The 22,550-nt window shown below is 37.9% G+C and overlaps 1 protein-coding gene across 4 annotated transcripts; it reads right to left on the bottom strand.

The window, feature by feature from the left end:
• Window positions 1–213: 213 nt before the first annotated feature.
• PSMA6 (proteasome 20S subunit alpha 6) lies at window positions 214–21,623 on the bottom strand. 4 transcript variants are annotated; one of them, XM_027111070.1, is made up of 7 exons: window positions 21,484–21,623; window positions 7,755–7,849; window positions 7,212–7,293; window positions 6,326–6,481; window positions 3,877–4,055; window positions 2,507–2,601; window positions 214–439 (listed from the first exon to the last, which is right to left on the bottom strand). In XM_027111070.1, the coding sequence occupies exons 1-7, from the start codon at window positions 21,557–21,559 to the stop codon at window positions 382–384; spliced, it is 741 nt and encodes a 246-aa protein (XP_026966871.1). In that variant the 5' UTR covers window positions 21,560–21,623; the 3' UTR covers window positions 214–381. The 4 variants fall into 4 exon arrangements, with proteins under 4 accessions (XP_026966871.1, XP_026966873.1, XP_026966872.1 ...); XM_027111072.1 differs by lacking the exon at window positions 21,484–21,623 and adding an exon at window positions 21,226–21,336; XM_027111071.1 differs by lacking the exon at window positions 21,484–21,623 and adding an exon at window positions 18,997–19,063.
• Between the last annotated feature and the right edge of the window lie 927 nt (window positions 21,624–22,550).

Raw genomic sequence — 22,550 nt, 5'->3', positions numbered from 1 at the left:
CAAGTTTTGAAACCAGAGTTTTAGTTTGCAATTTATGATGCCATATAGCTATAGTTTAAATTTCTGGCTAGTAAGTTCCTTAAGCCAAAGAAACTTGGATCTCTCAACAAAATGAATAAAGCTACAATGTGAAGATGGTGAAAATTTATTTAACTGTCTGCATGTACCAAAGACTTAATAGTTAAAATTGGAGGTAAAAAAGACAGGATGCGATTATTTTCCAAAAGCACTGTTTTTATTTATACAGAGTCCTAACCACTTCAGTGGCAGGAGGAGTGGGAGAGGTTCCTTTTTCAATTCAGGGGCCCCCATAATGTTGGTCTGTTGTTACGAAACACACAGGCAAGTGGCGTCATGGATTTGGTAAACTAACTACAATGTTTAGTCTCTCTCTGCTAGAGCAACAAGGTGAGCATCAATCTCTGCTTCTGTAAGAATCCTGGAAGGCAAAGGGAAAAAAACCCCACAACTATTTACTTTTTGAAAACTTTTTATTATGCAAAATTCAAAAAACACACAAAAGTAGGATAGTAATGAACTCCTGTGTACCTATCACCCAATTTCAACAGTTATCAATTTATAGCTAATCTTTTAAAAATCAATATACCCACCACTCATCCCTTCAGATTATTTTGAAGGAATTCCCAGACATCATATCAACTTCATCTATACACACTCATGTTTACCTCTTTGACATCAGATCTAGAATTAGGTCTTTTGAAAGAAAAACCCTTTTGGTTGCAATTATGATAGCAAATATTTAAATTAAATATAAAACTAAACTATACATAAAGTATTCTATTTTAGCTCCTATGTCAAAATGCTTTTATACCTACTATAACTCAAGTTTATATCAGCCAAGAGACAAGAAGGCACTCCATGTTGAACATGTTATTTTCTAAATGATGTTTGCCCCAAAGAAATAAAAACTGCTTGGCAATCTTTAATGTGACCCATTACTGGTGAACTTTTTTTTTTTTTTTTTTTTTTTGGTACGCGGGCCTCTCTCACTTTTTTGGCCTCTCCCGTTGCAGAGGACAGGCTCCGGATGCACAGGCTCCGGAGGCACAAGCTCAGCGGCCATGGCTCACGGACCCAGCCGCTCCGCGGCACGTGGGATCCTCCGGGACCGGGGCACAAACCCGTGTCCCCTGCATTGGCAGGCGGACTCTCAACCACCGCGCCACCAGGGAAGCCCTACTGGTGAACTTTTAAAAGTGAAATTTGTCAAAGTGACATTTTTGAGTGCAAACTGGGGCAATGTAAGTAGTTTATACAGTTGTGTATACTTATGTTATACATTCTAGTTATTATTTAAGTATACTTACCATCACAGAATTTATAAATGATACAAGAGTTTTTCTGAAGACATACGATCTTTGGTTTCTTACTTATTTAACTTACTTATTTAAAGATTTTAAAGGTTATAGGAGGGTCTCAGAATAGAAAACAACTATTTGTAGATCCTTTAGAGAGACTGCTCCTCCTGGAATTTTACTGCTTTAAGAAAATAAAAAAAAAAGGCAACCTTTTCTATGGGGGACAGAAGGGAATTCATTTCTGTTTTTTAAAAAAATTCTATAAATTTTTCTTAAATCTTTCATGTTTATATCACTTGCCTACAGGCAACAAAAAGAACAAATTAGAAAAGAAAAATGTACTAACATAACTCTTCAAGGTCTGGTTAAGCTTAGTTTACTACCTTTTTTTTCCCCACCCCTAACAATGACAATTGTGTCTTTATAACTGTGACCTAAGAGTAAATACACACCATAGTCAACATGCGTTCCAGCAGGTTCCCTGAATCTGTGGATTTAACTGAAGCATTTTTTACTATTCATGAGAGTATCCAGGTTCATGGTAAAAGTCAATCACCACACAGGGTTGCTGGGAGGATTAAGTGAACTGATATATGTTAAGCACCCAGTATAGATTTGACTCATGGAAGCTGTGAAGTTGATTTGTGGGAGTTAGTCACTTAGTGAGTAAGAACAGACAAGGATCCAGCATCTGCAATTCAATTAGCTGTATGCAAAATTCAGGGGTTTCAAAGATATCCAAATAGGGTCTGAGGTACATCAGTATTTCATAGTGCTCTTCAAAGCTCCACTTAAATAACCACTAAATAATAAAAGCTCCATCTGAAAACTACTAGTTTGGGAGCTGAATTTCTATTGGCCTTAAGCTAAAAAACACACACAAACACTTATGCTCAGTTTACTTCTCAGATAAAGGAGGTTATTTTACATCACCTCTGGTATTAGATATAAAATAAATGAAATGAGAAGAAAAGCAGTTTATGTCTGTCTTAAGGAGACACCCAGTAAGTTTTAAAACAGATCTCTCAGGTGCTGGAAAAAAAAAAAAAAAAAAACTAACTCTAGTTCAAAAAAATTCTTTCCTCAAGTTACAGGACAAATGAACCAACACACCTCCACCTTTCTAGACTAGAATTTATCACTTGGCAAACTTCTTTAAGTACCTGGCCGACAATAAAATAACTCACCTGAATTTAGGATTTTCAACTGTAACTACTCCAACTTCTATTTCTGAAGGTTTGAAATCAATTGATAGAACAGTAGACAGGCATGTAATTGCAGTCTGAAAAAAAGTATCAACATTAAAATAATATAGTATTTTTCGGAGATTCCAAGATTTTTCTCATTCCAAACTTACTCAAGTCATGAGTTAACCACAAGCTATTCATTTTTGCTCCATGTTTGAAGTGATGTAGTTCTACAGCCACACAGATTGCTTAATTCTAACATGTTGCCTGCCAATGACAAGAAACTTGTTTATACCAAGTCGAACTATAAACTAAAGGGCTCCAACAACAAAAATAGGGTGATTTACACAAAACAGTCTGTTTGCCTGGTGATCACTACATGCTAAGCAATGCTTATTAGCACTTGGAGTGAGATGGGGAGAGGATAAAGATGAATGATAGTCTTCTTTCAAGGAAATTACAGTAATAACAATTTAAGAATGTTTTAAGTGGCTTTGTACCCGATGTGATTAATTACTTATGTAACTATGAATTGCAATTAAAAAAAAAGAAAAAACCTTTAAGAAACATTTGAACAGTGCCTCCCAGATGAGAACTAGCTTATTTCCTGTTAGTGTATGATAATACTGCCAACCAAACACAAAGGTATTAGATGGTAATTCTTCCTTTCTTGTTTATCAGAATCATGTTGTTAGTCTTTAGAATTGCTGTATCCCTGACCCTCCTTTCCACAATCCACTAAAATTCTGTTTTTAACTTCTTGGCAGTAAATAAGAAACTTCTTTAGTCTAAGGTTACTAAATATTTGTGTAAGGATTTTGTCTTGTCCTGTCAATTTAAAACTTCCCAATCATAATGAACAATCCCCTCAAGAACCCTGCATAAAAGAGCTCTACTTCTGTGTCCCAGATATAATTTCTCTGCCAAGTCATCCTGTGAGCATATTCTTTTACTGTGAAGATGTCTGCTTCCTTGAAAATTTGGTGTGTGGCTGCTTTTCCTTTAGGACCATAAGAGCAGCATTACTGACTCAACTTTTTCACTTCTGCTTCCAGTTAGCGTAAGCCTAATTTGAATCACAACCATGCAGGTCTTTGGACTTGGTCTTGACTCCTTTCTTAGTTATAGTTTCCCATTTTATATGTGTTTTGTTGAAAGCAGTTTCAAATACATTATGAAATGAGATGGGGAATTAGATGAATAAAAGCAGTCCTCACTGTTCCCATGTGACATCGATTTTACTATTAACCTGACAAATTTGGATATCATGACATAACCCAGGAATAGCCTATACAGATTGTCAATTCTGCAATGATCCTCGTTATTCTATATCGCATAAAAAAAAGGTCAGTTCCTTTTGGCTAACTTACTTCCACTGTCTGTTCAAATGTCCAATCAAATTTCTTCTTCACTTTTTTTTCAAGGAAGCTGGTTGACTCGGTTTGTTTAACTCCTGCTGCAGTGGCTTTAAACCCACAGTAGTAACCTGCAGGATCACACTTGTACACCTGAGGGCCTTGTTCTTCATCTATACCGATTAAAATCATACCTAAACAGAAAGAAAGACCCTCATTAAATATCTTATGTCTTTATACAACAAGATTTCTTCTCTCTTGGTATTGCCACATAGCTGTTGTTAATCATTACTCTGGCCGTCTATTTTAAGTTTTTTTTTTTTTCCTGAGAACAGTTTTAACGGGTGACAGTAAATGCTCAATAAACGTGGAAATTAAATGATGTTACAGAAAAGGCAACTCATGAAAGCAAAGAAAATCAGGTTAGCCAATTCCACCATTCTTTAAAAATATTTTTTAAAGGATGTGTTTTGTTTTAAGAAAACTAATAAAACATAGGTTATCACCACAGATAAATAAGGTAACAAATTTCTATTATCCAAAAGGTTTTATCACGGATTTTTTAAAGGTTTTAATGATCACAAATGTAATTTACAATTTTCTAATCCTTGCTATTACCCAAAGCATGTTCCTTTGAACCCTAATCCCTCAAGACGTTAACTGGTCAAATAAATTTGGAAAATATACTTTTCACATACTTCTTTTAGAAAAAATAATATACAAAAGCATATTAGATGTTCTAAAACCTTCTGCTGTAGGCTGACCTACTTTAGCTCAGTAGTTCTTCAGTTTATTTGACCAAGAAATACTTTTTCTTGTATAATTATGTTATTATAATGACATACAATTAAAATAAACAACCACCACCAAACTTCTTTCTACTCAGCAGAGCAGGTAACAAAGTATTTAAAGAATGGCTTAACCCCATTTGAACCTGTTTTATATAGTGTCTTCTTACAAGATTTGGTATTATTCAATGACTCTATTCACATTTATAGATGTTTTATAGAGTCTAGTAATGAGGAATTTTGAAGCTTATTTTATTGATAAACACTATGACAGTGATCAGCTATCCATTTTATTCTAATGTTATGTTACCCTGTAATTTTCTTTACATTTTATACTTGAGCTGTGATACAAAGTACAAGGGCACCACCAAAGAGAGGTCCACTTAATTCTCTGAGGGGGAAAAAAAGAAACACTTCTTTACTTCAGGGTCTTGCAAAATGAGGTTTAAAAGATAAGGAAATGAAGGGCAATCAAGGCAAAAGGAACATGAAAGGTCAGGGCACACCCAAGGAATGACAAAAGATCCATGTATTACAGGAGCTTCAGGTGAAAGAGAAATGCAGAGCTTCAGGTCCAAGAGGCAACTTGGGAGTAAACTGTAAGGGGCCTTGCACATCGCATTAACAACAAAACAACAAAATTTGATTTTAGAATGATAACTCATGTAGGAATATGGAACAGACTAGGAAAGAGTAAGGAGGAAGAAAGGCAGTAAATTAGGTGGCAGAGGCAAAAGACAATGAAAAAGTGACAGAGGAGATGGAAGGGACATATTCTAAGGTAAAGCTTGATGAATAAACAGATGACCAGGGAAGGTGAGATGGGGGTAGAACAGAAGTTGAGGATGAGAGTAGGAAAAGAGCAACGATTTCAAGTTTGAAGTATCTGTGGGACATGAAGGAAGAGACTGGGCTAAAGCTAATGAGGGAGTGACTGGCATACAGGTAGTAAACGAAGCCATCAAAGTGGATGAGATCACCCAGTAGAACAAAGAGGAGAGAAGGACCAAGGAGAGAAACCCGATGAGCAACAACATTTAAGGGACCAGTAGAAGACGATAAGCTAAGGAAACTGAGGAGAAGAGTATCATTGAAGAAATCAAGGGAGAATATTTAAGTGACAGGTCAAAAATAGGGTCAGATGCTAAAGAAAAATCATTACACTGACTGCTTTAATTCTCATAAATGAATGACACAATGTCAGGAACAAACGTTGAATTTTTCAGGCTAATTTATTACATTAAATCTCAGATCAGTAAAGCTTATTCCTCTCCCAATAAAATTTTACTTGTTTTTTAAAGAAGAAATTTATTCTAAATACATGAATCACAGGCATATATGTGTGAGCCTGATTCTTTAGGGTGGTCCAAAGAAACAACTACATTGTTAAGATGCCTAATTTAAGCATTTCCATCGAACTAGTAATCTAGAATTGCAGTAGAACCTCCATTACAAAAGCCTAATAACATCTAAAGTTTAAAGGTAGTGCCTAAAATACTGTTGTGAAACCTATCCTTCCATCACTGATTTATTATAAAGATTTCCTCACCTTTTATAACTTCCAAACCACATGTTCCAAACCCAAGTGTTACTGAAATAACTTTCTTTATGCATGTTTGCTAAAAAAAAAAAATCATAATTCATCAATTATTTGGGAGACTTCTTTGCATACTTACAACAACCAAGAGGCCTCATTTCAGCATTCTGTGTGTAGACCTGAGAAATATCAGCAATTCTTTTACACAGCATGTCCACAGGAATCTCGTAACCATACTTGTATTTCCAATTAGCTGCTTCATAGCGTGCCCTCTGTACCTGGGATCTGCTGTCAGCTTAGAGCATAAAAAACAAAGGTTTACTTCTTTAGAAGGAAAGAATGAACCTCAATTCAGGTAATTTTTCCCAATATATACATATATGTCCATTATGACTTAAGGAAAACAGAAGTGGTCCACTATGGCTTTTCCTCCCACCAACGTGTAATGAATGACTCAGCAATAAGTATGTGACAAAAAAGGAAAAAAGTTTAAAAAATGAAGTTCTATATCCAGCACTGCACTTTTATGCTGAGCCCTTCATCAGCTGTCAAAATAGTTTCTAAAAGTGTCTAATAACTCCCCAAAGACCAGGTTTTAAGGAAAGAAAATAATATTTCTCTCAATCTTTTTTTGGTGGGCTTGAATTTTCCCTTGATTTCAGAAAATAAAAACCTAATGTTATTTTTATAATCCTCACCTCCTTCTAACCAGTGTCACTATCACCAGGTTTGAGATATACTGACTTATGTCCCCTTAAATTACTAACCATATCTGAAATAAATCATCTATGAGAGGGGCCTCAGCTCAGTTTCCCTGACTGTAGCATAGAGGTCTAATTCTATTATACTTATGGTTTCAAAAAAGCTCACAATACTCCGAAGATATTGATACTAGCCTTGGAAGACTGCAAATCTACTCATATCACCTGAAAATCAGACACTAAAGGAAGCCTTTTAAAATTAATACAAAACTCAAAAATAATCTGAAGAAAATAAAAAATCTAAGTAGGTATTAAGTCAATCACCTGTCATTCCTGTCATCACGCAGCCGATGTTTTCGGTTATCTTAAATAAGTGAGTCACTGTGCTGGAATCCAATAATTTGTCCTAATGAACAAAATAAATCAAGATAATTTTAAAAATCACAGGTCTCTGTGTAGTGACAAAAAAATATTATGGAATGATAACAATGAACTATATAATAAATGTCTTCTGCTCATTTTACAGTTAAAAGCAATAAAAAATGGGGGCAGGGGCACAACTCTGTTTTCCTTTTTCAGATGATATGTTTCCTGTGGGCAAGAATTATAGCTCACCAAAGAGTGTTTTGAGGTCCCTGAAGACAAAAGACCTAGAAATCCCAATGTGCTTATAATCATACCACAAAGTTCAACTTGTCAATTCTGTCTACTCAGTTAAATTGTCAATTCTTCTTGGATGACAGACAGGAAAGCAGGGTCAAAGTAAAAACAATGTTAACATATATAATAATATACCCTTGTACAAACTCATGAAACATTCTTGCATTATATTCTGCAACAATTGGCTATCTTGGCAGTACTACTTACAGGTACTTTCTTCTGTGTGACAATTACTGCACAGTCTTTCCCTCTGACAGCTACTGATGTAAGGCCACCCTGGTTAATAGCCTTAAAAGCATATTCTGGAAAATAGAACAGTTTTTTTTAAGAAGTGAAATAAATGATCATAGATTCATACAATGGAATAACAAATAGTTATTAAAAATAAAGAGCTTTATGAACTAACATGGAATGCCATCCAATACATGCAAAGTCAAAATAATAATGATAATAATAAATCGTAATTAAACCAACTCCACTTCTTTCCATTTTGATCATTTTCATCAGGTACAAATACCAAATTTCCAATAAACATTTAATTAAGTTTTATTATATCAAATCTTTATCAATTACGTTTTATCATTTAAAAAGTTTGTTTTGTAGCCATTATTTCTACCAAGTCTGGTTTCCCTGGGTCAAATTTAGGTGATCTAAATTTTCTCAAGATTTACTATTTCTGTTAACTTTTGGTCAATAACTAATTGACTGTATGCAGTTTTAACTGCTGTTAGATTACTTTGCCTTTTTTTCCCCCCTACCAAATTGAAATCTTCTGGATCATGTTATTTGCAATTTTCATGTTACCTACACTATAGGATTCTTTAGTTTATCTATAACAAACTTCAGCTTGTGCACTTCTCTAGCTGCTGTCAAATCATTCCCATGTTAAAACAGCTGAACTGAAGTGGTTTATAAAAACAAACTACTATGGCACCATGTGGTTTAGCTGATAATGACTGCCTGTGGAGAGTAGAATTACAGATGAGACTATCCCTTTCTATGTTGTATATTTCTGTAATATTTAAACTTAATATAAACATATATTTTGTAATTTGGAAAAGAGCAACAAAAATTAATATATGCTCACTGTAGAAAATATAAAGGATAATGTAAAAGAAAAAAATTACTCACTACTCCAATTGTTATCTACATTTGATGCATAATAGATGCTTTTACTCTGTGCGCCAGGTCTGAGGCCTGGTCTTATTTGGTTCAAAAAGCCACTGGTGATGAAGATCATCTGAGGAAGATACTACCTATGACACCAAAGAATTTCCTTTAATAGGAGCTGTGATAAAAATCCTTTGCCAAATATTTCTAAGTGGCCACATATTGAAGAGAACAAAAGAGTAAAAAGACTCTAGAAAAATCACCTCAAAGAAAATCCTCAGATCTAACTTACATTTAACTAGCTAATTACAACAGCTTGTTTTTACCATCCCATTACACCACAAACAACTTCTAAAATATAATGTTTCATAATGCTTCTCAGTTCTGTTTCTCATATGGTCAACAAAGCCTCTACCAGATCAACCCTCCACAGGTAAACTATAAACTCTAGAGAAAACTACCCAAAGACACCAGAAAGAGGCCAAAAGAGGCAGATTCCAAAGAGGGAGGCAACGCTTGAAGATGGCAATGGACTGGGGTGAGCTCCCCATTTTCATGACTTAAGCTTGCATGCAGGTCCCAGTCAGGGGTAAACACCCACAGAAAACTCTGTCCTTTTGGCCTGAAGAGCTAGGGAACAGCTTGGGGGAGTAACCAACCACAGCTGCTGGAAAATGAGGAAGAGAAAGGGGAGAGCCCCAACTTCTACATTGCCCAAATCTCTAGCTGATTCCATAACCACACACGCAAAAGACAGACTCCAAGCAGCCTAGCTAGGATAAAAGAATTGAGATTTAAGCTGCCACCCAAATTAACCGCCTGCTAGAACAAATTAACGCTCTTTGGAGGAATATAACAGAATCCAGTCTTCACAACCTAACATTCACAAATGCCCAGGATATAATCCAGAATTACTCAACATACCAAAAAAGAAACCAAACAAAACATAGTTAAACATGATCTACTTAGAAGAGACCAACCCTGAGATGACCCAGATGTTGTATTAGCAGGCAAAGTTATTAAAAGTGTGTTCAATGACATAATGAAAAATATTCAAGATGAAATAAGAAATCTCAGTAAATTACAAAAGAACCAAATAGAAATTACAGAACTGAAAAATACAATATCTGAAATTTAAAAATTCACCAAGTGAACTTAACTGCAGAATGGAGATACATGAAAATGAACCAAACTATCCCTCTTTTTTTTTTTTTTGGCCATGCTGCACGGCATGCAGGATCTTAGTTCCCAGACCAGAGATTGAACCTGAGCCCCCTGCAGTGGAAGCACAGAGTCCTAACCACTGGACCACCAAGGAATTCCCTATCCAATTTTAAACAAGAGAAAACAGATTTAACAAGTCTGTGGGTCAACATCAAAAGGTATAATGTGTAACTGGAGTCCCATACGGACAGGAAAGCACGAGAACCCCCCCTCCACCAAAAAAAAATCTTTAGAAATAATGGCTAAAATGCTCCAAATTTGGAAAAAGACATAAAATTTCATACTGAAGAACCAGCAAACTCCAAGCAGGATAAATACAAAGAAAACCACACCTGTGCACTCATTATAGTCAAATTCCTGAAAACCAAAAGCAGAGAAAATTTTGAAAAACAGAGAAAAAGAACAGATTATACACAAGAGAACAATGATTTGAATTCCATGATTGCACCTGAAGACAGTGGAACATCCTTAACGTGTGGAAAGAAAAATCATCAATTCAGAATTCTATATCCAACAAAAACATCCTTCAAGAATGAAAGTAAAATAAAGATACTTTCAGACTTGCAACAAAAACACTAAAAGAAATTCTTCGAGCTGAAGGAAAATGATACCAAAAGAAAACTCCAATCTTTAGAAATGAGGAATATCAAAAAATGGTAAATATCTGGATAAATATAAAAGAGTATTTTATTCTCTTTAATTCTTTAAAAATACCTAACAAGGGCTTCCCTGGTGGCGCAGTGGTTAAGAATCCACCTGACAATGCAAGAGACACGGGTTCAAGCCCTGGTCGGGGAAGATCCCACATGCTGCGGAGCAACTAAGCCCGTGCACCACAACTACTGAGGCTGTGCTCTAGAGCCCACAAGCCACAACTACTGAGCCTGCATGCCACAACTACTGAAGCCCATGTGCCTAGAGCCCATGCTCTGCAACAAGAGAAACCACCGCAATGAGAAGCCCACACACTGCAATGAAGAGTAGCCCCCACTTGCCCCAACTAGAGAAAAGCCCTCGCGCAGCAATGAAGACCCAACACAGCCAAAAATAAATAAATAAATAGATCTATTTTATTTATATATATATATATATATAAATACTTAACAAAAGTTACATTTGTGGAGTTTATGAAATATGTACATGTATTACTTATAAAAAAGAAAGGGAGTAAATGGACTTTCAATGTTTCAAGGCTTGCACATTTTATGTGAAATGAGAAGTATTAACTGGGAGAAGTTAAGCATGTATATTATATTCCTTAGAACAACACTAAAGGATGCTAAGAAGTAGCCAAAAGGCTAATAGATTAAAATGAAATTCTAAAAACTGTTCAAATAATTGAAAAGGAGGCAAGGGAGGAGGTACTGGGGAACAAATAAACAAACAAACAAAACAAAGACAAACAGAAATAAATAAAATAGTAAATTTAAATCTAACCATGTCAACAACTGCATTAAATGCTAATGGATGAGGGGACTTCCCTGGTGGCGCAGTGGTTAAGAATCTGCCTGCCAATGCAGGGGACACGGGTTCAAGCCCTGGTCCAGGAAGATCCCACATGCCGTGGAGCAACTAAGCCCGTGCGCCACAACTACTGAGCCCACATGCCACAACTACTGAAGCCCGTGTGCCTAGAGGCCATGCTCCGCAACAAGAAAAGCCACCACAATGAGAAGCCTGCACACCGCAACAACGAATAGCCCCCACTCGCCCTAACTAGAGAAAGCCCACGCGCAGCAACAAAGACCCAATGCAGTCATAAATACATAAATAAATAAATGTTAATGGATGAAATACTCCAATTAAAAGAAACTGACAGATGTAGAGAACAAATGTATGGACACCAAGCGGGAAAAGCGGAGTGGGAGAGTGGTGGTGGTGGGATGAACTGGGAGATTGGGATTGACATACATGCACTATTATGTATAAAATAAATAATAAGAACCTGCTGTATAAAAAATAAATGAATATGTAAAATTCAAATAAAAAAATTTTAAGATTAAAAAAAGCAGAAACTGTCAGAATGGATAGAAAAGCAAGACTCAAATATATGCTGCCTACTGGAGACACACTTTAATAAATGGATGAAAAAACGTATACCACGTAAAAGTAAGCATCAGAAAGTTGGAGGGACTATATTAATATCAGATAAAGTAGACTTCAAGACAAAGAGTATTATCAGAAATAAAGAGGAACATTTCAAAATGATAGAAGAATCAATTCATAAGAAGACATAACACTCATAAATGTATACACACCTTTTAAGACTACTTCAAAATACATGAAAGGAAGATTGACCAAATTAAAAAAAGAAATGGACAATCACACCCAGTTAAAGATTTTAACACTGGCACTCAGCAACCGCTAGAAACAAACACCAAAAAAGTAGACATACATGATATGAACTACACCATCAACCACCCTGACCTAGGTGGTATCTGTAGAATACTACTGGCAATAACTGAAAAATATACAGGCACATGGTATTAACAGTACATGGTACATTTACCAAGACAGACCATATGTTAGGCCATAAAATAAGTCTCAATTTTTATTTAAAGTGCTGAAATCCCTATACTTAGGGAAAATTTTAAATTTGAAAATTTAAAACCACACTTCTAAATAATCCATGCATCAAAGAAGTAATCACCAGGGACATTTTTAAATATTTTGAACTGAATGGTAATAAAAATGTATCAAAACTTGTAGGATGCAGCAAAAGTGTTCAGAAGGAATTTTACTGCTATGGTGACAGATCCTAAGGTGGCCTCCCCTCCACAATACCTGCCTCCTGGTATTCACATCTCTGTGTAATCCCCTCCCCTGAGTGTGGGCAAGATCTCTTAACTTCCTTCTAACAAACTAAATATGGCAAAGGTGATGGGATGGCACTCTACTGATTACAGTATATAGACTCCACCTTGCTAGCAGACTCACTCTTGAGATTCTTCCTGCTGGCATGATAAGTAGCTATGGGGCAAGAACCACCGGTGGCCTCTGGTGAACAGCCAGAAGGTAGTTGGGGCCCTCAGTCCTACACTGCAAACCTAAGTTTCCACTTTAAGAAGCTAGAAAAGGGCAAAGTAAACCCAGATTAGAAGAAAAGAAATAATAAAGATCAGAAATCAATGAAATAGACAAAAAAGAGAACATGAGCAAAGTCAAAAATTGATTCTTTGAACAAAAAACAATAAACCAACGGGACTTCCCTGGCAGTCCAGTGGTTAAGACTCTGCACTCCCAATGCAGGGGGCATGGGTTCAATCCCTGGTCAGGGAACTAAGATCTCACGTACCGCAAGGTGCGGCCAAACCAAAAACCAAAAAAAAACCCAACAAAATTATAAGCCTTTTGGTATGTTGAAAAACGGTCCCCAAATGATATCCATGTCCTAATCCCTGGAACCTGCAAATACTACCATATATAGCCAAGGGGAAAAAAAAAAAAAAAAGAGAGAGAAATCTTTGCACATGTGATTAAGTTAATCTTGAGATGGGGAGATTATCCTGGTGGGCCCTAAATGCATTCCTATTAAGAGACAGAGGGAAACTTTATACACACAGAGGAGAAGGTGCTATGAAGAGGGAGCAGACAGATTTGAAAATGCTGGTCTTGAAGATCAGAGTGATGCAGCCGCAAGCCAAGAAATGCTGGCAGCCTCTTGAAGTGGACGAGACAAGGAACGCATTCTTCCCTAGAGCCTCCAGAGAAAGCATGGCCCTGCTCGACAGCTAGATGTTGGTCTGTGATACAGATTTCAGACTTCGGGCCTCCAGAACTGTGAGAGAATAAATTCTGTTGTGTTAAGCCTCCAAGTTTGTGGTGATTTGTTACAGCAGCCACAGGAAACTCACACAAACCTCTAGCCAGACTAACTAAGAAAATAAGAGAATACAAATGACCAGTTACCAGGAATAAAAGAAGAGTTATCACTACATATTATAGAGATAAAGAAACATTAGGGACAATCACTTCTATACAGATATATATCTGGGTTACCATCCTTGATCTCACCTGATTTCAGTTCCACATTTTCAACTCCTTGCTGTGTTATTACCTGATTGTTCGGAACACAATTCTGGCCTAAAAAGTATTCCATCTATGGTTATACAGGGCTATTAGTTTGCAATTTTTACCATCTCTCCTCTTACACTGTACTTTTTGCTTAGAGACCTTGACCCTTCCCACACCCATGTCTGCTGCTTCAGGTCCTCTCTGGACTGCCCTATCACTCTTACTTCCTTCCACCTAGCCAATGCCTGCCCTTCCCCTCAAGCCTCTTCCATTTCCCATGGACACTTTCTCTGATTGTCCTAGAAGGGACTCTTCAACCCTTTCTCTGAATTCCCATAGTATTTCCTATCTCACCAGTAATTTTAGCATTTTCAAATGTGTATTTCCCCCTCCACCACCAAAATGGATAGTCAAAGAAAGCAGGAACCAAGGAATTTTAAAATTACACTTGCAACCAGTAGACACTAAGTCAAAGGTTGGCCATGGACCCAATCCAGCTTACTCAAACTGGTTTAGAATACACAGTTTTCTAGAAAGATTTTAATTAACTAAAAGTCTGATAAAATAAAATCACGGTTTAGTTTTTCTTAGGAAAAAAAAATTCTGGTATCTTTTGACCCTCATTCCCACATAGCAACTGTCCTGCAGAGGAAAAATCATCTAGGGTTGGCATGTGTTTTGCAGTTTTTCACAGTTCCCATCACTCCTCCTCCTATCTCACCAGCCGGTTTCACTCATGTGCATTACTTATCCGGTCTGCTTAAATAATGCAAAAGATAAAAGGCCACAAAAGAAAGAGCTACAGCCCTCACCATACAATAAAATTTTGTCCCACAAAAAAAAATTTTTTTTACACATAGAAAATGTTTCTCAATAGACAATGTGCCTATGAATTAGCCAGTATTCATTAAAGGAGTAGAAAATGTTTCTCAATAGACAATGTGCCTATGAATTAGCCAGGATTCATTAAAGGAGTCCTAGTCCTCTCTCCCTCTCTGTATAGAGTAGTGCTGTCCAGCAGAACTTTCTGTGATGATGGCAGTGTTCTACATTTGCACTGTCCAATATAATAGCCATTAGCCACATGTGGCTACTGAGCACTTGAAATATGGCTAGTGCAATGAAGGAACTGAATTTTAAATTTAATTTAAAGTTCTTAGTTAAGAATATCATTCCTGGGACTTCCCTGGTGGCGCAGTGGTTAATCCACCTGCCAATGCAGGGGACACAGGTTCGGGCCCTGGTCCGGGAAGATCACACGTGCCGCGGAGCAACTAAGCCCGTGTGCCACAACTGCTGAGCCTACATTCTGGAGCCCGTGAGCCACAACTACTGAGCCTGCGTGCTGCAACTACCGAGGCCCATGTGGCCAAGAGCCTGTGCTCCGCAACAAGAGAAGCCACCGCACTGAGTAGCCCGTGCACTGCAACGAAGACCCAACACAGCCAAATCAATCAATCAATCAATCAATCAATCAATCAATCCTGCTCTTCATCTCCTACTTTCCAGTCTCCTTCACTGCTTCCATCTCTTCAGCTGACTCCTTAAATACTGGTATCCCCCAGAATTCTATCATTTCTCCCTATCACTGGATGATTTTATCCTATATAATCACCACTAACTATGTCATCTTTAGCTCTGAACCCACATTTGCAAATGCCTATTTCTCCCACAGGCATGGCTGAAATTAAACTCCTCTTCTCTATAAACCTCCTTCTTTTTTTATAGTCCTTATCTCAAATTACTAACCACTCAAGTTTTCAAGCTGGGTACCATTTCTGACTCTTCACTTCTGTCTCATCAGAGAAATGTCCACTTGTATCTAGGATTTGCTTTAAAACAGTCCAGCAGAGATGGGAAAAGTATATGGGAAAACAAGATTGATAAAATGCTGACAACCGCTGAAGTGGGATTATGGATACATGTGGGTCATTTTATTATTCTACCTACTTTGGTTTGAAATTTTCCATAATAAAATTTTTAAAAATAAAACTCAAGGGATTCCCTGGTGGTGCAGTGGTTGAGAGTCCGCCTGCCAATGCAGGGGACACAGGTTCGTGCCCCGGTCCGGGAAGATCCACATGCCGCAGAGTGGCTGGGCCCGTGAGCCATGGCCACTGAGCCTGCGCGTCCGGAGCCTGTGCTCCGCAACGGGAGAGGCCACAACAGTGAGAGGCCCGTGTGCCGCAAAAAAAATAAAACTCAAGAATCTCCCCTTCTCCAGCCTTTCTCTCTCAATACCTTAGTTCACTCATTAGGGCTTATATGGATTACTGAACAAGCCTCTCCAAAGTGGTCTTCCTGTCATCTGTCCCTTTCTACTCTAGTTCTACACTCAACTCTTCTATTTTACTTAATAATTTTGTCGTTCTTAAAGATTTCTGCCGGCTATGTCCAAAACCTATGGGACAAAGTCCAAACTCTAGAATGGCATCCAAATCTCTTCAAAATTTTGCTACAATCTACTCTTCCAGTTATCACTGTCTGCTCCAACCACACTGACTGACCAATACACTGGTCTCACTGAATATCCTTATCTAACCTCCATGTAGATCAATTTATATTCTCTGAGGAAACTTTCCTGGCTCTCCCTGTGAGTGTCACTTCCAAAAGTACCCTTTTTTGCACAGATATTTTAGTACTTACCATGGTGCACTGCACTGTAATTTTCAATAAAATTTTGTGTAAATGAATCCCCATTATAACACTACCACCAGCATAAAATAAATAAGCTACAAAAACACATATTGTACAGCACAGGGAATATAGCCAATATTTTATAATAACTATAAATGGGGTATAACCATTAAAAATTGTGAATTACCATGCTGTACACCTGAAACTTATATGATATTGTTCGCCAACTATACCTCAATTTAAAAAAATTTTTAATTAAAACAATTTTAATTTAAATAATACCACCATAAAATATGTATCTTACAATAATTTCCACAAAAATGGAAACTGCCAAGTAAAGAATCTAGAGACAATAACTAAAAGGTATCTTCTAAAGAAACACTGGGAGAGTAAAAAGTAATGTCACAGTTTATAGCAGAGGTGAGCACGAAGCCCAATTAAGAGAAAATAGTTCATAGGCAGCATTTAAAAGGCACGTTTAGTTTTTAAAAGTCAGAATTCACATGTCAGAAATAATAATTAAACACTTTATCTCCATTACTAAAGATTTGTGTTTTTGGATAAAATTTCAGAAACTTACAAAACTAGCAAGCACTGTTATGTTAATCTCAGTAATCTGTTATTGAATGTCCAAGATTATGCAGGAAAATGACAGCCCATTTCTCATTTTTTAAATGGGAAAAACTATAATGAATTTATTATTTTAAATGGGAAAGATTATAATGGATTTAAGTTACATATTAAATTTCTTAATTAGTAACTTAAATACATAGTATATTACCTATTATACATGTATTAGATTGAACCACACGGAAGAGCTATTTTTATAGGTAAAAACCAGTCAAACACCAGCAGTTTCACAAGGTTCAACCTAACAACAAACAGGTTAGAATGAAAACTGCTTCCTTGATTACAAATAAAATGGTTAGTAAACAGTTGTTTGTATATAGAGACCTCTTTTCCACAGTAATCTCTTACACACTCTGCTTCCTCCTCTACAATCTTCCTCAACACTTTCCCAACTTTTCCAGGACTCCGTATAACACTAGGAAAAAACAGGGGCTAAATAAAAGGTACTGTGACAAAATGTTCAGGACAAGCACACAATGCCCGACAATGGCTCACAGTATGAGCTGCTCAGTGTGATGCTAGCGACAACAGCGATGCACATCCCATTTATGGATGCTCATTTCGAAGCATCTACAGGTGATTCTGAAATTCTGCCAATTATAGGAACGTAACTCAAGATTTATCCCATCCATAATTTTGTCTAAAATGCTGAACTGAGATGGAAACTAAATTTTTGGTGCTCAGCATGATGCAGGGTATACGGAAATAGAAATGTTGTACACATGAAACTTAATGTTATAAGCCAATATTACCCCAATAAAACACAAATCTAAAATTAAAAAAAAAAGAGAGAGAATGCAGCCCTAATGACACCTTAATTTTCAGCCTATGTGATCCTAAGCCTACCAGACTTCTAACTTACAACACTGGGAAAAAAATAGACGTTTAAAAACAAACAAAAACCTGTACTGAATTTTGGAAAATATGAGTTTTTCCCATATAAACATGGGCTGGAAAAATAATGTATGGTCCATACATTCTTCAAAGTTTGGTTATCAAAAAAATAAGAGATACTCTACTGGGGAAAGGCAGGTATTCTGCAGGATACGTCTACATTCAATTTGAATGCTGTATGACTAGAAACTTTTTGTTAAGATTTTTTGAAACTGCCATTCTGTCTTTCCCTAACCTTGTAACTTAAGCAGGAAGTGTGTCTCATTTCACAGTGTCTCCAAATATTACACTCCTTAAAATGGTGATGTTCAAGCAGATGGGGTCATTAGAAATCTTGGCATTTGTGTGTGTGTCGGGGGAGGAGGATATGAGGTTGAAACATAGCAGTGTTTGATCCCATTATTTTTGTGTAGTTTTAATATGTATGTATTTATGAATATATATACACGTATGTATACATATACACATTTAATTTCAAATCAGATTCAAGAGGCCATGAGAAGTCTGGGTTGAGAAACACTACTTTAAAACAAGAATTTTTTTTTAACAGCAAAAGAAGCAAACAGTAAGTACTCCTCAATCCACTTATTTGTGAAACTCCTGATTCCATTTTTATCAGCCACTTGTTTCTTCCTGACAGTATCCCTCACAGAAACATTTTACTGAGCACTTACTATGTGACAGACACAGTACTTTACATCTATTAGCTCATTAAATCCTTAGAGACCTATAAGGTAAGTGGAATTATTATCTCTATTTTACATATGTATGAAGTTTTCCTAGTTGGTGTGGAGCAAGGACTCCCCAGGAATCCTGGCTTCAGTACACAGTACCACTTCCAGATTAGAAAACTGTCCTCTCCAGTCTGTCTCTACCAGACCATTTCTTTCCTTTCCTTATCAGCATGCTCCCTTCTTAGAAGCAACCAAGCAGTGCTCACTTTCATCTGGGAGGCAATTCAAGTGACTGCTCCTACCTCCCTTGCCAGGCATATCCAGCAAAAGACCTGCAAGCAGAAGAGAGGCCTGAAAGTAGTCAGGCTTATGGGCCTTCGTTTCCCCACTGATAAGTGCTCTGTATATAGCGCCACAGTTTTTCTATATATATATACACACACACACACACACACACACCCTACCCCTAGAATACATTCACTGAGAGAAAATTTTCAAGGCACAGGTAACAATCAAAAATCTTTCTCTCTACTCCTTGGGAACAAACACTGCCAACAGTTCGTTTATGATTATAGTTAGCATTGTAACTTTAAATTTATACCTCTATTTTTTAAAATTTATCAACGTTAGACTACATTTATCTTTTGAACTCCAACTACGGAAGATGAGGAGCATACTCGCCTTTCCATTCCCTTGTCATCTCTCCATTTTTCTTATATTATTTTTCCACTGTTATGGTTAACAATTTGCACTTTATAATTCTTATACGTTTTGTCTTTGGCAGATTCTAAAGTTTATAAACTAATAAACAGTACTTACAACATTATGACAATGTACATATATTTCACTAGAGAATCAAGCATGGATGGACAATGAAAGAAGAAAATAGAGCTACTAATTTAATAGACCAAAAATAAAATAAGCCAAAGAATCAAACAAAAAATAACATTTACTGAGGACTTAATACTGTGCTAAACACTCTACATGTATCATTTCATTTAATCCTCAAAACAACCATATAAGGAAGGAATTATTAGGCCAACTTTGCAAACAGAAACTAAGGCTAAAGTTATATCACTTGCCCTGGTGAGCTAGTATGGAGGAGAGCAGGAATTTGAATCCAGGTATGGCTCCAGGGCCTGAACTCTTCACCACTACACTGCTTGCTCCTACTAACTATTCTTTCACTTTCCTTTTCCTAGCAATGTCTAATTAGTGCCCTGCATAGCAGAGGGAGTGTGTTATACAACAAGACAGAGCTTAAAATTATTCTGTCTAGATATTTAACTTGTTTTGAACTACATGTTCTATTCTGAATCTTTTAAAACCATTAAAATGACACTATATTCAGCCTCTCTACTCACCAAATCTAGGAAGCGTTAAAGCCTACGCTTTACGGCTAGATTTCACAATATAGTATACAAAAGCAAAGTGTAGGTCTAAGTGACTTTTCCTGTTTGCATATTAAAAACCATGAAATAGAACATTCAAAGCATAGTCTAACATAGAAAAAAATCTTTAAAACTCAGAAATGAAACTTTAAAAATGAAACTTCCTTGAAGATACAGTTATCATCTCTGTTCTATCTTAGGTCATATTTTTCAATTGGGGATGAGTTAAGGGGTTACTGAATTAACCAATATGATGTTGTTTCTTGCTACGTTATATCCAGTATAGAGCCATATAGTAGACTACTTTCATTCCAAGTTATCTTTATTTCTAAAATTTACAGGTGAAGAGAACCTCATTTATAGGCCAACTCTCTCCTTATGATTTCCAAGCACAGACGATTTTATCACTGTCCTCGCCAAGGCACTGAGGTACTAAATTCACTCAAAAATGAAACCATCACCGGCCAGTTGTAAATCAGGTTCTCCTGATACTGAATTCTCCAGGGCAAGGGGTTAAGGGTCCGGGGTTATAATCATTACCTAAACCCTGACCCCTTTTCGATCCAACAAAATATATTACTATACTGAATAACTGTAACTACTTTAGGGTTTATTCCCGTTGAAGCTGTTCAGGAAACAGCTAGTTCACCATACATCATCTACAATTCACAACCAGCTTTTAAACTATAGTAGCATTCAAACAGATGTGGGTCAAGAGAAGTGCTAGTTTCAAGAGCAGCTCTAGAACTGACAGCCACTCATCCTGTCCACCAGTTTTTCCAAGATGTCCTGAACTCTGTAGGTATTTGTAATTTGGCGCTTTTTATTTTTCTTTTTATCCGTTTGTTTACGTATCTGTCACTCCCTTTAAGCTGTGAGTTTCAGTATAGGTGAGGGTGTGACATCTTTGCATCCCCCAGGACCAGCACAGCGTCTGGCACACAGAAGGCTCTGAATGCCTACGCGGAGTTAACCACAGGACCAGGAAGTCCATGCTGCAAACAAAGGAAAACGGAGGGGCGACGTTTTAATTGGAAGGTCAAGGAACCAATTACCCATCAGAGGATTACAGACGTTGGGCCCACTCACGTCAAACAGCCCTACCTTCCTCAACGCTTTACAGTGTCCAGGCAGTGCGGCCGCTTGCCCTGGAGAGCCCGAGGCCTTCAGCCTTCGCGCTCCCATCTCTGCCTGCAGATATCGGTGGGAACATCACGGGACTCGACCTGGCCTCGGCCCTCCTCCCGTCCCAGCTCCGGCCATGCTTCAGCCCGGGACTAAACTCCGGCCGCGGCTTCCTGCTCTAGGCCGTACCATGACAGAGCAATTCGAGTGGGCCAAAGGCAAACCCGGTTCACTCACCTACTTGGTAGAGCCGGCCCTCGGGTGAAAAAATGGTAATGTGGCGGTCAAAACCAGCGCTGGAGCCACGGGACATGGTGCACCACTACTCCAAGCACAATCCTGGGGCCCCGTAGCTCCCGCACCAGGTGTACAAGCCCCTCCGGAAGTTGCAGCGACTGCTTCCGGGGCACTGGCGGGCTTCATCCGTTCTTGCGCCCCGAAGTCACGATTCTAGCGTCAGTTCCCGCGCGCCTGAGAACTTCAAGGCCCCGCCCCTGGTGGAGGGTGGGGAGAGCGGACCAAAAGCTTTCGATGTGCGTATGCGCCAGCCCCGTGTGTGGGCGGCTTTAAAATGGTTGGTGAAGTAAGTTCTCGTTGAGGCGGTTTATAGAGCTTTCATCTAGAGAGTGAATTGACTATAGCAAGAACAAAAAAGCTTTCCGGGGCCAGGAGTAGTGAGTTGCCTGTCTGTGGGATCGCGTATTTAACAAGTCTCTCGTTAGTTTTGGCACCTGTATATCCAGCCTGGCTCTGGCTTGCTGGCGTTCTTCTAACCTCTTTACCCAGCCACTTTGCTTCCTGCTACTAGAGGGAGAAATAAATGGATTGCAGCTGCTCCCGCAGCAGCCGTTAATTTCAGGTACAGAAGGGAGCGGGTTCTGCTAGCCACTCCAGAGCAGTTTTCTGGCCAGGCAAGATCTTCCTTTGGCCAACAGACCCCGACAGTTTTGTCTTAAAAGTGGAACTGGGGTTGAAATATAGGTATAATACAGGAATCAGTAGCCTTGATTGATAATGAACAAGAACCGAAGGGAAAGGCTCATAGCAGGCCGGCGTTAGATGAACTAATGAGAATAATACCCAAGCAGGCGAGGTAGCTCCGGAGAACAGCAGGTGGCTTTTGGAACTGTAAAATGTGCCTATTTTGACCTACCTCAAGGCACGCTCCTATTTAGTGAATATAAAATGCAAAACAGATATTAAGCTAGTGTCGCCCGCCCCCTCTGCCCAGTAGTTTGTGCGCCAGGAAGGCCAGGTATACCAAGATTTCTGGCACTTCCATACCAGCTGTAATGAATACTGAA

The sequence above is a fragment of the Aethalodelphis obliquidens genome, unplaced genomic scaffold, assembly GCF_003676395.1.
Source record: "Aethalodelphis obliquidens isolate GAN/ISIS:26980383/991018 unplaced genomic scaffold, ASM367639v1 scaffold10, whole genome shotgun sequence".
Taxonomy (NCBI): Eukaryota; Metazoa; Chordata; class Mammalia; order Artiodactyla; family Delphinidae; genus Aethalodelphis; species Aethalodelphis obliquidens.
The sequence above is the reverse complement of the archived record's forward strand: the minus strand, read 5'-3'. Positions and strand labels throughout refer to the sequence as shown.

What these genes read in the sequence shown, in the direction of transcription:
- PSMA6 (XM_027111069.1), bottom strand. Translation starts at nt 13,980, where the DNA reads ATGGAATACTTTTTAGGCCAGAATTGTGTTCCGAACAATCAGGTAATA. An exon ending in TCACACAGAAGAAAGTACCT is followed by an intron (nt 7,294 to 7,754) that starts GTAAGTAGTACT and finishes TTTGTTCATTAG; the next exon opens with GACAAATTATTGGATTCCAG. An exon ending in CATTTGAACAGACAGTGGAA is followed by an intron (nt 2,602 to 3,876) that starts GTAAGTTAGCCA and finishes ACTTTTTTTCAG; the next exon opens with ACTGCAATTACATGCCTGTC.